Source organism: Schistocerca americana, chromosome 4 (assembly GCF_021461395.2).
Source record: "Schistocerca americana isolate TAMUIC-IGC-003095 chromosome 4, iqSchAmer2.1, whole genome shotgun sequence".
NCBI lineage: Eukaryota > Metazoa > Arthropoda > Insecta > Orthoptera > Acrididae > Schistocerca > Schistocerca americana.
This window is the reverse complement of record NC_060122.1, coordinates 719528911-719546378: the sequence shown is the minus strand read 5'-3', so window position 1 is coordinate 719546378 and position 17468 is coordinate 719528911. Positions and strand designations below refer to the sequence as shown.

General features: G+C 40.7%; 1 protein-coding gene across 2 annotated transcripts in view; it reads right to left on the bottom strand.

Moving 5' to 3' along the window:
• Positions 1 to 11713: 11713 nt before the first annotated feature.
• LOC124613238 (NHL repeat-containing protein 2) overlaps positions 11714 to 17468 on the bottom strand; it is a 167823-nt gene continuing 162068 nt past the window's right edge. For both annotated transcript variants that reach the window (XM_047141914.1, XM_047141915.1), the window contains exon 11: positions 11714 to 12530. In XM_047141914.1, coding sequence (XP_046997870.1) covers positions 12292 to 12530 — 239 coding nt within the window. In that variant the 3' untranslated portion in view covers positions 11714 to 12291. The remainder of the gene's footprint in view (positions 12531 to 17468) is intronic.

Genomic DNA, 17468 nt, shown 5'->3' with positions numbered 1-17468 from the left:
TTTAATGAGTTCAGGTGTTGGACTCATTCCTAAATAAACTTGATGTGATAATTGCCTGTATATCAAGAGGCTCAATAAGAATCGTTGATACACTATGGACTTCCTTACGCTAAATTTAAAATTTGTTAAAAATGATTTATATGCAGGTCATGGCTGAGGAAACAAACCTACATTCTTTATTTGGACAAATAGCATGCCTGCTTTAAGCTGTGCAGGTTGCTATGTATATATTTAACACTGAATGTAGCGCACTTAATGGTGCATGTTTCACTGCCGGGCTAGGCACATGGCTTTGCTGTTGCTGCTGATGGCCCCACGGTGTGAGGTGCGCAGTTCTGCTGCAGGTGCTAGTTGCTACAGCAGTGAAAGACAAGGAAAAAGTTTGTAAGTGAAAGCAATGTAATTGTTGTCAAAGATTTTTAGTTTTGTTTTCACTTTATATACCTACTACATGGAGCTGCAGCCCAGATATCCAGCAATGAAGTACATAACAATTTATAAACTGTAGGCAAACATGCCATGTTTGTGTTGGGAAAAAAACTTCTATCTTACCACACCATATAATGGCTGGACAAGTATTGTTTTGTATGAAAATAAAATATTAAAGTTTCTTGATAGTACAACCAAAACAATACTGCCACAAATTTTGTCATTCCAAAGCAGCAGAAGATAAGTGCCCTGATTTAAATACACTGAAATTTTTTCAGAACTTCTTTGGGTCCTGAACTAAAAGCAACAATATTACAAATAAAAATTATGGTACAACCTTTAGTAGCTTAACAGGAATTTACATGGACAACACAGTAATGGGCATTGGTGAATGTGTATTACAGTGCCTATTATCAAAGTAGAAATGAAGGTTCAAATAACAGCATTGTTATACTTGGCTTGCTATGAACTTGACTGTAGCATCTGTGCAATGTGAGTGCAAGTAATGAACTGATGTCTTGTATTTTCCTAGAGCTTAGTGCCTGCCATGAGAGTTGGGGCAGCAGTGCAGTGCAAATATTTTTGCTTATGCAGTGACTAAACTGAGAGGCATTACCATGATCAACTGGAAGAATCCCCATGACTTACTCATTCTTTGTGTCACTGTTCAGAAACTTGAATCAAATACAAATGAGTGAAGAGAGGGCATTCATAGATAAATATTTGTAGCTGTCAAGCCAGCGCCCGCCCCCCCCCCCCCCACACTCTCTCTCTCTCTCTCTCTCTCTCTCTCTCTCTCTCTCTCTCTCTCTCTCTCTCTCTCGATACTACTTCTCTCTCTCTCTCTCTCTCTCTCTCTCTCTCTCTCTCTCTCGATACTACTTGTGTGATGTATGCATGATATACATTGTCCCTGAATGTGAATTTAATAGCAACCTGCTTACAACTTATAATTCGCACTTATCATAAAATAATTAGTTGTTAGTGCATTAATCTGTGAGGTAGTGACGTGCCCATTTCCACATAATGATCGGTGTATTCAGTTACTATCTTTTGCACAGAATTGCCATCAAAAAGTGTTGTGACAAGTGTCAAAGAAATGGAAAAAGGACAGTGTAAATGTCGGTATTCAGTTGTTCCTTTAGAAACAGTAAAACGAACTGCTAGGATTAAAGATATTCATGAAGTGTGGGTATAATTTGTGCAGCCAAACACTGGTTGTAGGTGATTTCCGATGCAAACTGCCAGTTTGCTTTTGCAGGCATATTTATCATCAATTAAATATGTGAATTATTTTTCTCTTTGTTGTGGAAGTAACTACTTCCTTACAGTTAACATCTTGGAATGGACTTTATGGAAGAACTTTCCTTAATTATGAGGAAAATCTCCACCCTCCCCCAATAATATATATATATATATATATAAAAAACAAAGATGGTGTGACTTACCATATGAATGCGCTGGCAGGTCGATAGAAACAGACAGACACATACATACATACAAAATTCAAGCTTTCGCAACAAACTGTTGCCTCATCAGGAAAGAGGGAAGTGGGTTTTAAGGGAGAGGGTAAGGAGTCATTCCAATCCCGGGAGCGGAAAGACTTACCTTAGGGGGGGAAAAAGGACAGGTATACTCTCTCTCTCTCTCTCTCTCTCTCTCTCTCTCTCTCTCTCTCTCTCTCTCTCTCTCACACACACACACACACACACACACACACACACACACACACACACACACACACACACATATGGATGGATATGTGTGTGCGCGCGAATGGCGAATGTATACCTGTCCTTTTTCCCCCCTAAGGTAATTATTTCCGCTCCCGGGATTGGAATGACTCCTTACCCTCTTCCCTTAAAACCCACATCCTTTCGTCTTTCCCTCTCCTTCCCTCTTTCCTGATGAGGCAACAGTTTGTTGCGAAAGCTTGAATTTTGTGTGTATGTTTGTGTTTGTTTGTGTGTCTATCGACCTGCCAGCGCTTTCGTTTGGTAAGTCACATCATCTTTGTTTTTAGATATATTTTTCCCGCGTGGAATGTTTCCCTCTATTTTATATATATATATATATATATATATATATATATATACACCTTAAGCTGACAAAAATATTTGGAAAAGGATGAATTTAGCTGAAGTGGCCTACAGTAGATAAGTAAGGAATGACTTGAAAAGCTGCTTTGAACATATGCAAGACTATCAGTTTGAGGAAAATCCTTGGACTAATTTTGACAGTTACCAATTGTCTGTGACTGGTTTGGGTCCACTGTCTAGACAGGAACAACTGGAAATAGTCAGTGGCCCTGTTTGAATGTGGTTTTCACTCTGTGCATGCCTGTGACTGTCCAAGACTGCTGTTGCTGGAACATACGAAAGTTCACATTGCAGCCTGTGTCATACGACAGCTTCTCTCAAACTGGAGTTGGGGGAATGTGTCCCTCCTTTGGAACCTTTCCTATTTTCTCCATGAGGATGAAAATATCAGTGGGTGTTTGAAAACTTTCTGGCCCATCAAAACTGCTGTGTTTCAGTGGGATTTTTACGTGGAACCTTGCTTATTGTGGACAGTACTCTTGCCAAGTGCAACTCACAGTCCATACAATTTCACTTCTGCCAGTAGCTGTCGTATTATCCAAGATTCTGGATTCGAGTCCCAGGCTGGCACACAGTTCTAGTCTGCCAGAAAATTTGACAGTTCACACTAGGCTGCAAGAGTGAGAGTTTAATTTGGACACTAAGCATATATATAAATGCAACTGTGTTGGGTGATGATAGTGGTCCTACATAAGTTACTGGACGGAAACTATTTTCAGATTCTGGGACTGAATCTTTTGAGTTGTTCATGCTTATGTTCATGCAGTACAATGGCATCTAATAAATGTACAAGTAAATGTTATATTCAACCAGACAGAACTAAAGGTATGACAATAACTTCTGAGAATTTAGCTACAGTGATAAAGAAGAAAAATGAAAGAGGGGGTAGTGACTTCCAAAGCAGTAGTGTCTATCACTGTTATGGTATGCATGCCATAAAAAGTGTACATTTCTCGACAGCATATCAACTTAAAACAAGTTCACTGTTTGTGAGACTTCTAAATAGCTACAACTCAAATGCGATGCATATCACTTGTATGAAAGGAATTGTAAGTTATTGTGCATATACAGTGTACTGGAAAAAATAAATGATTAAATTTATATGGGGTGTAAAATTTGGTGGGTCTAAACTAGGTGGGCATTGAGTTCAACTGAACTACGATGAAAGATAATGTGTATCTCATTCCCTGTTGCTTCTACTATGCCAGAGTTCATCAGTTATAGGTGCTAACGAGTGGAGGTATATCGAACTCCTGGCAATAGTTGACCAGATGTTTTCAATGGGTGGAAAAATGCTGGCCAGAGGACCAGTGAAACACCCTTTGTACTATGTTAGTCAGGATACCATGGGTCTTATGTTATCTTGCTGAAAGATAATTTTGGGGCACCTTGAAGGTGTGGCACATCCTCTAGCCATTAACATGTCAGAAATGTAGTACCTACTGTCCAAATTACCGGATATGAGTTGTGTATCCAATGGCATCCGATACCATCACACAATGTGCAGGGCACACACACACACACACACACACACACACACACACACACACACACACAGTTGCACCTCTTGTGCAGCTGTGAGGTGCCACTCCTGTGTTAAGAGTTGTCAACAAGTGCACCACTCTCTAGAGCCATTAAGGGATAGCCAAAACAGTGTTGCTTTGCTGACTGCCCATGATGCTTGAGACATTGTTACACTGTGGCTGTAATGAAATGTCGCTCTATAATGCTATGCACCCAAGCAAACAATGTCTTCTTCGGTGCAGGTTGCAAGGGGCTGTTGAGATCTTCCATGCTATTTACTCCGTCCGTACCCCATAAGTTCCATATTCACAAGACAATCTTGGGGTCATGACCAATGTGTTCAGCAATATCACATAATGGTAAACCAGTCTTGGGTGTCCACAGTCCTGCCATTGTCAAATTCTGAAACGTACCATTAGACATTTCTCCTTTTCCATATGAGGTCTAACATAATCTCACAGAAAATCAACTCTCAATGGGATTTCTGAACGAGAAAATTGTGATGCAATCCTTCCTTATATACAGAACATAGATTGTGTTACTCCTATCTAGTATGGGCGCCAGTGCTTGGTTGGTTGGGTGGAGGGGACCAAGCAGTGAGGTCATCGGTCCCATCAGATTAGGGATGGAAGTTGGGCGTGCCCTTTCAAAGGAACCAACCCAGCATTTGCCTGAAGTGATTTAGGGAAATCACAGAAAAAATATACCAGGATGGCGAGGCTTGGGTTTGACAGTGCTGATATGCTAATCATTTGTGTATCTAAGCACTTAGTACCAAGTTGTTTGTTGCAGGCCCCCTTCATGATGCTCCAGTTTTAATGTCCAGCATTGTAGCTACCTGATATCACATTTTTAACAGTATTACAGAAATCGTGCTTGATTTTGTGATGTGAACCTGCTTAGAACACAAAGGATTATGCTAGCATTTTTTTCTGAAAATTAGGTATGGTAATATACCCACACATAACTAGGCTCGAAAAATTATTGTTGTGATTGACAAGTACTACTCAGCAAGAATAGTATGCATCAACTCCAGGGAAATGGGCAGCTTGGCAAGCAATATTTCATGTGGAAAGGATGTGATGTACCAAATTGTGCTTACAGCAAGTTCTCAATTGTAGTATGTCAGTATCAGTAGGTCACTCCTTAAATTAAAGAGGTATGTTGTCATCAAGAGAAATTTGCCTTGTGAAATATGATGCACAGGTGTCAATGCCATAACTGCAGTTAAGGGTTAAAAAAGGGGGCAGACACAATGTAGTGGGAGAAGGAGTGTGACTAGTGAAATAAAATCTGTCGAATATATTTTAAAAACAATGGCCTACATCCAGGAAGAAAAATGACAAATATCACAGAAAGGTGTGAATAATGGACAGTGATAATTTGGGCATTGATGTACCTCTTCATGGCAAAGGTGAAAACGTTATTGAGGTTTTACTATTGTGTTAAGCAGTGCCAGTGAAATGCAGGTCTTATCACTCCTGTACACCAGGAAATATATTAGGGAAGCCAATACTTCATAATGTTTTAATGAATATCAAAGTCTAAGTGAATTTCTTCATGTACACCTCACACAGCAGGCAATGCGAAAGTTTTTGTGATTAGATCTGTGCATACTCTATATATGCAGTGTAAGCAGAGACTTAACTATTCATACAACTTTCATCAGTTGATAGCCTGTGAATGTCACACTGGAAAGGACAGTTGTGTTGAACAGTTGTTTTATACTGTGCAAGCAAAGGGTGAGTGCTTTAGAAAAACTGCTCCAGTGGTTACAAGGTGTACAACTTTGCTTCCAAAACTTCATATCAGCGCACACTCCGCTGCAGAGTGAAAATCTCATTCTGGAAACTGCTTCCGCCGTTTGCTGATAGGTGGCGACAGCGGTAAGTAGCGGTCGAAAGAAACAGATTGCAGACGTCAGGCAGTTAGCTTGGACCTCGGTCAACATAACCTCATTCAAACATAAGTCAATTTGTGTCTGCATAATAAAGTTGTTCTTGATTGAAAATGTCAGTTTACGAGCCAAATTATCATCACTTGCGGGAGGTGTTACTGTTTTGTTTCAGTATGAAGAAAACAGTGGCCGAGTCTCATTGAATGCTCTCGAGTACGTATGGTAAGGACACTGTTAGTGAAAGAACATGTCGTGAGTGGTTTCAACGCTTCAAGAACAGTGATTTTAATGTTGTAGACCGAGATAGTGATGGAAGAGAGAATGTTTTTGTAGATGCAGAATTGGAGACATTGCTGAGTGAAGACTCGTGTCAAACTCGAGAAGAATTGGCACAGTTAGTGGGAGTGACACAGCAAGCCATTTCAAAACATCTCAAGGCAATGGGCATGATTCAGAGAGAAGGAACTTGGGTACCATGAAAGCTGAAACCAAGAGGCATTGAACGGCATTTGTGTGTTTGTGAATAGTTGCTTCAGAGGCAAAGACGGGAGGGATTTCTGCATTGTATTGTGACCAGGGATGGAATATGGGTTCATTACGATAACCCTAAATGCAAAATGTCTGGGGATATCCCGGCCATGCTTCCACGTCGATGGCCGAACCGAATATTCACAGCTCCAAGATCATACTCTGCATTTGGTGGGACCAGCTCAGCGTCGTGTACTATGAGGTGTTAAAACCAAGTGAAACAATCACAGGTGCTCGTTATTGAACACAATTATTGCGTTTAAGCAGAGCATTAAAAGACAAATGGCCGCAATTCAGTGAGGCACGATAAAGTGATTTTGCAGACAATGCTTTGACCTCACACTGCAAAAGAGGTCAAAACGTACTCGGAAACATTAAAATGGGAAGTCCTACCCCACCCGTCATATTCTCCAGACATTGCTCTCTCTGACTATCACCTGTTTAGATCAATAGCGCATTGCCTGGCTAACCAACACTTCCGATCTCATGAAGAAGTCACAAATTGGATCAATTCGTGGATCGCTTCAAAAGATGAACAATTTTTTCAATGCGGGATTCGTACACTGCCCGAAAGATGGGAGAAAGTAGTGGCCAGCGATGGAAAATACTTTGAATGATACATGTGTAACCAATTTGTTTCATGAAAGCCTCAAGTGTTGGGGAAAAAATGTTGTAGATAAAAGACTGTCAACATCTGTGTCATAGTGCTTCAGAGAGATAATGTTAGACCTCAAGATCACCCATCATTAATGTCAACCAGTTTTATTACTTATTGACGAGTTTACTAGAGTGTAGAAAGTAGGAGGGAAATCGACAATTTACTAACTCTTATTTTGGCCACCTTGATACAGATGGAGGTCAGCGTGACTCTAAAGGTGGGGGTGGCTTATGACACCTCTACCCCCAACCTCTCTTGAAAGATGAAAGACATTACAGTGAGAGCTGTAATATTTTTACATATATCAATTTCTAAATTTCTCAGATTGGACAATAAAGTAATATGAAAATGAAGTGTACTGAAATGGCAAGGAATTCTACAAAATTACAAGCAATGAGGCGCTATCCAAATTTTTCAGGACTGGTGCTGCCATCTCTTGAAAACCTAATGGTCACCACCATCCTCGAAGTAGATCCCATCTGCACGTACACACTGGTCCCAGTGCTTCTGCCACTGGTCAAACGTTTTGTGGAAGTCCTGTTCTTTGAGGGTGACTATCACTGCCAGCTATGCTTCTTGAATTCTCTCTAGAGTGTTGAAGCGACGGCCTATCAATTTGAGTTTCTGTTTTGGGAATAACGCGGAGTCGCAAGGTGCCAAATCTGACGAGTACGGTGGGTGGTGTACAATTGCCGTGTCGTTTTTTCTGGTGAGCAAGGACGTGTGATGGCGCGTTTTTGTGATGCAGCAGTCAATTCACTCGATGCCATAGTTTGGGCCGTCATTGCCATACGTTTTTATGGAGCCATTGCAAAAAGTCACAGTAGTACACAGAATTTGATGTTTGGTTGGGTGGAATGAATTCTTTGTGCACAGTTCCCTTGGTATCAAAGAAAATAATGATTTGCTCTTCACCTGTCTCACTTTTTTTGATGTTGGAGAGCCTGGGCTATTCCACTGGGACGATTGATGCTTTGTCTCGGGGTCATAATCATAAATTCAGCTCTCGTCGCTGGTGATAAACCGTGACAAGAACGTTGGATCATCAGATGGGGTCACACTTCAACACACCGTGCCTTCTAATCAGCAGTCAAGATCCTTGGCACAAATTTTGCGGTGACACAACGCATGCCCAATTCATCAGTCAACATTCGTTAATATGTCCCATAACCAATACCCACTTCATCTGCAAGGTCTTGAATGGTTCGACGTCGATCCGTACAAAGCAATTGTTGAAGTTTGGCAACAATGGATGGCGTTGTGCAGCTAACGAGCCTTCCAGTGTGAGCATCATCTTCGACATCTGTGCGGCCAGTGCTGAACCGAACATGCCACTCAAACACACGCATACAGCTCATGCGCTGTCCCCCAAACACTTGTTGAATCATTGGAACGGTCTCCATAGCACTTTTCCCGAGATTCGCACAAAATTTGATACACATGCGCTGTTCTCTTTGTGGATCCGTCGTAAAATTGCCACACACCAAACACAGAGTATTACGGAAATCACCGTGGACACATAACATGTCCCCTACTGAATACCACTCCGCACACTGACTCATCAGATATGCAGCTCTCGTCACCTAGCGGTGCAAAGATCTACTACTCCTACTTTCCAGATGACAGCACCAGTCCCGAAAATTTTGGATTCCACCTTGTATGTTTAATACAGAATAACTTTCAGTTTCTTTCCCATGTGGATGTACCTATGTCTTGACCATTTTCAGAGAATATTCCAGCCAGGTAAATGCAACCATTCACAAGCTGATTGTACCTGCATAACACACACTAACCAGGGCATGAGCTTAATTACATCTCCTGCTCATTTCCCTACTGTCATATCATTCTACTATGGCAGGAAGCATTGATGGAACTACTGTAATTCCTTTTTGTTATGTATTTTTTTTCTTTGTGCTGCATTTTTATTTTACACAAAAGAATGTCTAAAGCTTGGCTGTTGTGATCCTATAACCAAACTCAATATTACATATTAATAGGTATGAATGTGTCAGGTATGGAATAAACAACTGTTGTTGATATAGGTATGCTGCATGCACATGTAATGGTGAAGTAACATTTTCCCCTTCCACACAAATTTGTTGATTTAGGTATGTTGTGTGCGCATGTAATGGTGAAGTAACTTTTCCCCCTTCTGCACACGTTTATGATTTGGCTACTCTGACACAGATTGAGCTCAACTCGCACAGCTGCTTAAAACAACCTATCCAAGAAGGAAGTGTTCTTTCATGATAATGCTTGATCACATTATCTGTATAGCTGTGGCCTTACATCACACAACTGCTTTCTTTACTAGTGAAAAACTGAAAAGACAGTGATTATGGATGAAGAGGTCTTGTAAGTGTGAAATGATGACTACATCCAAAAGACACTACGAAAAAGGATAGGTTGGAAGAGTTTCAAAGAAGTGTGCTGCATGTAGTGGAACCTGTAACTTACATGGTGATAGGTTAAGAATCACTGCTAGTACCTTATGCATAACATTTACCAAATGGAAATAGAACATCATTCCCATTATTTGGTTGAAAATTTGAGCTTTTCCTTTCTGCTGAGAAATGAGGTAGTTTTGTAATCTTTTTCTTCCTGCTACCTTTTTGATTCCAGTGTTATTTTCTTTCTCTTTTATTCATGACTTTATTCCATTTTTTGTTGTGATCATCCGCAAGGTTTCATTTAGGTCTCTTAAGATTTTTTCTTGCCTTAGCTTCCTACATTTCTTTTTCATCTCATTATCATTTGTTGCTTAAGAGAATGAATACTATACATACATTGTCAGTGTTTTGGTCACCTGTTGTAAACTCACTGTTTAATATACTCAAAAAATTAAAGCACATGTGTGTGTGACTGGTGCGCAAAACTTAAAGTCAAAAATGTCTTCTGCTTGATGTGTCACTGCCAAGTAACATACCTTGATGAAACTTGGGCCATATATGGAAAGAACTGCTACACTATAGTACAGAAGGTAGGAGGAAGAAATATGGAATGAGATGAACAGAAATGAAATTTTTATTCAAAGACAGTATTTATACTGAAATCATCACAATTTCTGATGTTCCCCTGGATATTACAAAAGGCGAGATATGGTTCTTAATAGGGTGTGTGAGTTCTTGTGGTAGGCAGGTCCATTCCTCCACCAGCATAGCTGACAACTGCCAGATAGTCATTAGTGCATATGGACAGGTATACATGCTCGATGGTATTTAAATTGGGAACAGGCAGGCTAGTCAATTTACTGAAAGTCCACTCACTCCAAGAGCTGCTCCACCTATGCTGTTTGATGTGGTTGCACAATGCCACAAATAAAAATAATGTCAGGATCAAAAGCACTGCTGAAAAGATACACTTGGGTAAGGAGTACAGTGTCAAAATAATAGTGACTGCTGAGTGGACTGTGTTCAAATATTTAGAAGTTAGTGTGTCCACGCAACATTATGCATTCCCACACCATAACAACTGGGCCACCAAAATGATCATGTTTGACAATGTTCCTAGACACATTAAATGTTTCCACATCTTGGCATATGGTGGTACGTTCAGAATCACTTTGCACACTGAAATTGCTCTAATCTGTATAGAGTATGCCTCACTCCTCTTGGGTCCAGTCCCTATGCTCTGAGCACGATTGTTAATCTCTGAACACAGTACACTCGCTGATCAACGTTATTGTGACACTGCACTCCATTCCCATGTGCATCTTTTCAGGGGTGCATTCGGCCCTGATACCCATAAAAAAGACAACAATGTGCAATGTGTTGGACAGTGCAGATGAATGAGCTCTTGGAATGAGAGGATATTCGGTGAATCGATTGGTCTGCCCATTCCTCTGACTTGAATCCCATCAAGTATGCATTGGATGAATTGGGGAGACATATTGCAGCATGTTCACATGCACCAACAACCATCCAGCAGTTGCCAAGTGCGGTGGTGGAGGAGTGGAACTCCCTACCACAAGAACTCCTTACCAACCTTGTTACCGACATAGGAGCACATTCCACAGCATGCATTGCCACCCATGTTGATCATGCACCCTGCTAAAATACCATATTCTGTCTTTTGTAATATCCATGGGATGGTCATAAAACGTGGTGAATGCAGTGTAATTATTGTCTTTGAATAAAAGTGTCATTTCTATTCATCCCAACGCGTATTTCTGTCAGTTATGTTCTGTACTGTGTTGTACTGTAGCAGTTCTTTCTACATACTGTCTAAGTTTCATTGAGCTGTCTTACTTGCAGTGACACATTAAGCAAAAATCATTTTCATGCTTAAGTTTGCACCGTAGTGTACTTTATGTGCCTTCCACTCACTCAATAACTCCATAGTGCAGATGAGTGGTAGTCTTCACCCATTCCATTCTTGGTAATACATGAAGGAATTCCATTTCAAATAAACTTAAAATCATAATATGTGACTTAAAAAATAAACTAACTTTATGTTCCTGTTACATCAACTGCACACACTCTAATTAAGCCAAAGGAAAATCTTTTGATAGTGTTCAGGTTCTCAACAGTTATTGAATAAGCATTTGTCCTTAGATCTCATAAAATAATGAGAAGATTATTATTAAATGTATTATGTTTTTATTCAAAGCCACCTAAAGAAATTAATACATGTTTAGTTCCAGCTGCAAGAAATGTCATTTAACTCCTCTTTTTTCATTCTCTTTCTCTGCTTGCAACTGATGTGAGGCATTTATTTTTGTTTCATTTTGTATAAATCACACCTTAACTGAAAGCATTTTTTTAAATTAGTTTAAAATTCATCAGTTAATATGTGACATTGGCTGTACAATCATTTGACAGCCAATGAAAAGTATAAGAAACAGAGTACATAAATGACGTGCTAGATACAAATAGTATTGTACAGACTGATAATTTGTGACATGACCTAATTTGCTATTTTTTAACAAATTCATTTGTACAGATTAAAAATATATTATTTTATGTTTTTGCTTTCTGCATTATTATCAGGTGTACTGTAGAACAGTACAGTTACTTCAACAGTGAGTTACAAGTACCTGGAAATATTTTCTGTGTGTGTTTCCCTCAAAAGGAATAATGTCTTCAGGATTTCCATAACTGAATTGCACTGTTAATAAGCAACAAAATAAGTGCACATTGATTACCTATATAACAGTGTTATGATACTATGTATTTGAAACTGTCACTAATTACTGTGGGTGCAGCAGTATCATAATGAACAGTACACAGAAACTGTAGATTCTTCATAAGACACTCATTGTTAGTTCTACAAAGGTACATCCGAAAAACCATTACTGCAGATGTTGATTGATTTTCTTTGGCTTTTGGTACTGTCAGTTCAACATCTAATTCTTTTTTGTATTCTCCACTTAAATTATTGGACTGCCATTCCTCATCTGCAACAAAAATATGACAAGTTTATCAAAATCTATTTGGGAGATAAAAAAACTATAGGGCATAAAACCTAATACGTTGTGCGGGACAGGAAACTGGTCTTTTTAAGTGGGGAACCTATGCCTGAAAGTGTTGGCTTGAGTACTGCAGAGCATTGAAGTTTGAGAGTATTGGGTCACTTACTCTGTATTGCATTTGTTAGCTTATTAGTCACGCAAAATATAGCCATCAGTGTACTGTAGTTCCATGTTCTCACTATAACTGGGTAATTGTGTCACGTACTAATCCACTAATGTTGTCAACAGCATTATGACATGTACTAGCACCCAAGTAACAAAATGGCATATGTGCTACCTGCTTACAGTAAAGATTGTGGGAATGGCAGGGCAGCTGTATAATTGTATCAGAATCGGTTCCCAACAGAAATGCTCTGCATCATTTAATGTTTGTAGCAACTGACAGAGACCGGAAAGTTGCAGGTAGATATGGTACTGTCACAACTGACAGAGACCAAAAAGTTGCAGGCAGGTATGGTACTGTATTCTCCACATTTAGCATTTCTGCAATTCCAGAGTGTACATACAACAAAGTGAACTTTCTGCGATCGTTACATTTTCCTGTGAGACTGTAGAAATGTGAGGTATTTGGGGGGGGGATTTACTGTATGTATGGTAAGCCATATGAAAAGCATTTCAATTATTCTTCATTTTTGTCCATTAGTATCAAATGGCTGCCTTTGAAGAGGACCCCCATCCACTGGCACTCACAGAGTGGCACAAGTATTTGGGTCAACTCGTGCTAAAGTGCACAAGATCTTTGAAGTCTACTACCCAGTGTCTTGTCAATAAGATAAAAATGTACTTTTTTAAATGGAGGCAGTGTAAATATTTTTTATAATAATGAAGTGAAATTATTATTATGTGGGGATTTTGATATTAAGTGTTTAATTGAAAGTGAAGAAAAAAGACTTTCACTAAATAGTTTTCACATGAAACCACTCTTTTAGGACACCACTAGAATAAAAAAGTCTTCATCTTCCATATTAGATTAATATCTACACAAATATTGAAAATGGCATCACTGAGGCTCTAAATGTAAACTTAGGTATTTCAGATCACAGAACACTCGTAACATGTATAAATTCTTGTGTACAGCAGGTAGCAAAAAATAACTGGGAAAAAAAGTGGCAGTCTATACAGAAAAGGTGAATATTTTTATTCAAGTGTTAACAAAAGAAACCTAAGAAAATGTATTTTCAAAACAAATACCAGTGGATATCAGTTGCTATCACAGTACCTAGTCAAATTCTGGAACCATGTATATTAACTATACAAAGAAAAGAGCAACACTTCACAGAATTGTTCAGATGTATAACAAAATCTATATAGCTGTGATTAAAAAAGCTAAGAAGGTACAAAATTTTAGGAACATTGAACAAATTGAAATCAATATGGAATGTTGTAAAAGAAAAAGTTAAACATCAAGATGAAACAATGGAAAGTCTGTACCTTCCTGTGCCACACATACTTTGTTGAAACTCATATCTAACTACCACCGCCCCACTCTCTCTCTTCCCGTATTCCAGCATGCACATACTGAACTACCTAATCCAGTTACAACTGCTGCCCCTTTCTTCACACATATCCACCCACCAACCTGTACCCGACAATTATAGTATTTTTATTTATTTTTCTTTTGGATCTCATTATACTTTTATGTCAATTTTAGTTTGCTTTTGTCTTCCCCTATTGGTCCTACTACCTCAGGTCGTACCTTTTTTTATCTGCATCTCAACTGTTTCACCTATTTGTGATTTTTTTCCCCACATATTTTTTGGTGATTTTTTCTTTAACCTCGACTCTGGATCCTTGTTCTTTTCATATGGCCCAATACAGAAACGTTTCCCTAGAACCCAGCCCCAAATATTGTTGCTGCATTGTTGCCTCACTTATGGATGGCCTGACAAACAAATTACCAGTCTCCAATTGCAACCCTTCCTTCCACAATGATCTCCATCTGTTCAGATTGCATCAGTCCGTAGCCCTCACCAACTTAGCCGTGTAAAACCATATAAATGAGCCCTAAACCTCCTTGCGATACCCCCTCTCTATCTGTAGATTTCTACATCCCCTCTCCCAGACTGAAACTCCTGCCTTCCAGAAACTAGAGCGGCATGCACCAATACTTCCTCAACAAACTCTCCTACCTTTTCACCACCTACTGCCACCTTGGAATACTGCTATTCATCACTTGTACAAGAACCCCCATCAAATGTCCCCTGCATTCACTCACAGCTGACAAACAATGCCTCACAGACCTACTATATTTACATCTTCGGAAACTTCCTCCCACCACCACACAGAATCCAGAACCCCACACAAAATACTGCCATGAAGCGGTCCTCCAAAATCCTCAGTCTCACTTTAGTATCAGTCCTTTCCAAAGGCCTCACCTTTTGACCCGCTCCCAAATTCAATCATGCTGGACTTGTTAAAGATCATCTCCCAGTTCTTACAGTGGAAACTCTTTTTCACCACTAACCCTATCAGTCAGGCTCAATCCACAAGCAATATTGAACCCTGCCCCACTCAGTTCACTCCTCCATCCAACTGTGATTCCCCCCTCCTCCAAATCCCTCAATCATCCCTTGTCAACTTTCCTCAAACCTCGCCTCACCATCATTCTCCAAATCCCTCAACATGGAAACCAATCTTATATTCACAGAAAGAACCGCATTCCACCACCTACAAACTTATCCAGACCTTATCATCATACCTGCTGACACTGACTCGACCACTGTGGTTATGAACTGCGGGGATTATCTGGCAGAGGGTCCCTGTCAGCTGCCACTTACAAACCTTGCGCAGTAACCACGTTCCACAAATCCAACAGGATCTCCAGTCCCTCCTCAAATCCTTAGGTCCATCCAAGGATCTCTCCCCTGAGTCTCTCTCTCCTCATAACCACCACTACCCCATTCTTACATTCTTCATACTTCCTCAAGTCTATAAACCCAACCACTCAGGACGCTTCATTGTGGCCGATTACTGTACCCCCTCTGTGAGAATCTCTGCTCTTGTGGACCAACATATTCAACCTATTACCCATTATATACCATCCTGTCTAAGAGACACCAATCATTTCCTCCACGTACTCTCCACAGTTCCTGTTTGTTTCCCTCTAAAACCCTGCTCATCACTGTCAATGCAACCTCGATCTGCACTAACATCTCCAATGCTCGACTGACTCCAAACCTACAACCTCCTTCCTGGTTACCATGACCAGCTATATCGTCACCAATAATTACTTCTCCTTTGAAGGCTTCAACTACAAATAAATCTGTGGTACAGCAATGAGAACCTACATGGCACCAACAACGACAAACTCTCGGCACAGATAAAAGGAATTAAAAATATTGTCTTCCTTTAAGGATGCAGAGTTCAAATGTTTATGATCAGCTCCTACTGTAGTGTAAACAAATACCTGCAACAAACCTGTAGCAAATAACTACAGTAAAAAAAGTTCTGGTAGAATGTAAAAACTTTATGCGTAAAGGAGATCATTCACTGAAAAGCAGAAGCACTGATTCCTCGACAGGCACACACAAGAGAGAGAGAGAGAAAACTTGCTAGCTCTCTGAAGTATCCTTTCTTGAGCTAGAATACAAATACATACACAAAACACAAACACAGGCAAGCACACACATGCCTGTGCTCCTACATGGTAACAGCTGGATGTGCAATGCCAGGAATGCAGATCTGCACATAGACTGCGGTGGGATGGGCAGATGGAGAAAGGGGTAGGAGGCAGAGACAGGGGTTAGGGGTGGGTGGCAAGTGGCTTAAAGGGAGGTGGCTGATTTACTGGCTATGATTGCAGGAGGAAGGGACAGCAGGTGTACAGGCTAGGCATGGGATGAATGGGTGTTGCAGCTGATGGGGAGCAGCGCATGATGGTGAGTTGAATATGTGAATTGGGAGGGTGTGACAGGGAAGAGGAAGGGGAAACTGCTGGGTGGAGGTTGTGGGGATAGTGGGTTAATCGAGATTGAGGTCATGAGGTTTACGGGAGCAAAGGCTGTATTGCAAGGATAACTCCGATCTGCATGGTTCAGAAAAGCTGGTGGTGGAGGGAAGGATCCAGATGGCCCGGGTTGTGAAGCATCCACCGAAACTGAGCATGTTGTGCCACCGGGTGGTCAACTTTGTTCTCGGCCACAGTTTGGCAGTGGCCATTCATTCTGGGGGCAGCTGATCAGTTTTCATACCAACATAAAAATTTGTGCAGTGATTGCAGCAGAGTTGGTATATGGTTCTGAGCACTATGGGACTTAACATCTGAGGTCATCAGTCCCCTAGAACTTAGAACTACTTAAACCTAACTAACCTAGGGACATCACACACATCCATGCCCAAGGCAGGATTCAAACCTGTGAACATAGCAATCGTGCGGTTCCAGTCTGAAGCGCCTAGAACCGCTCGGCCACACTGGCCGGCAGTTGGTATATGACGTGTCTGCTTCACACTGGTGGCCTTGCCTCTGGTGGGGTAGGGCAAGCCTCTGACAGAACTAGAGTAGGAAGTGTTGGGTGGGTGGACTGGGCAGGTGTTGCAACTGTGTCTTCCACATACCTGTGGCAAGTGGTTGGGAGTGGGAGTCGCATAGTGATGGAGTAGGATGTTGTGTAGGTTGAGTGGGTGACAGAACACCACTTTAGGAAGGGTGGAAAGAATCTTGGGTAGGATGTCACTCATTTTAGGGTGTGATAAGAGATAATCAGAGTCATGGCAAAGGATATGGTCCAGTTTTTTCCAGTCCAGGGTGATATTGGGGCACTCCCTTGTGGTTGATTCTTGGAAATGGGGGGAAGATTAGGGGTGTGTGAGGATATGGCACTGGAAATCTGCTAGAAGACTATGTTTGGGGGGGGGGGGGGGGGG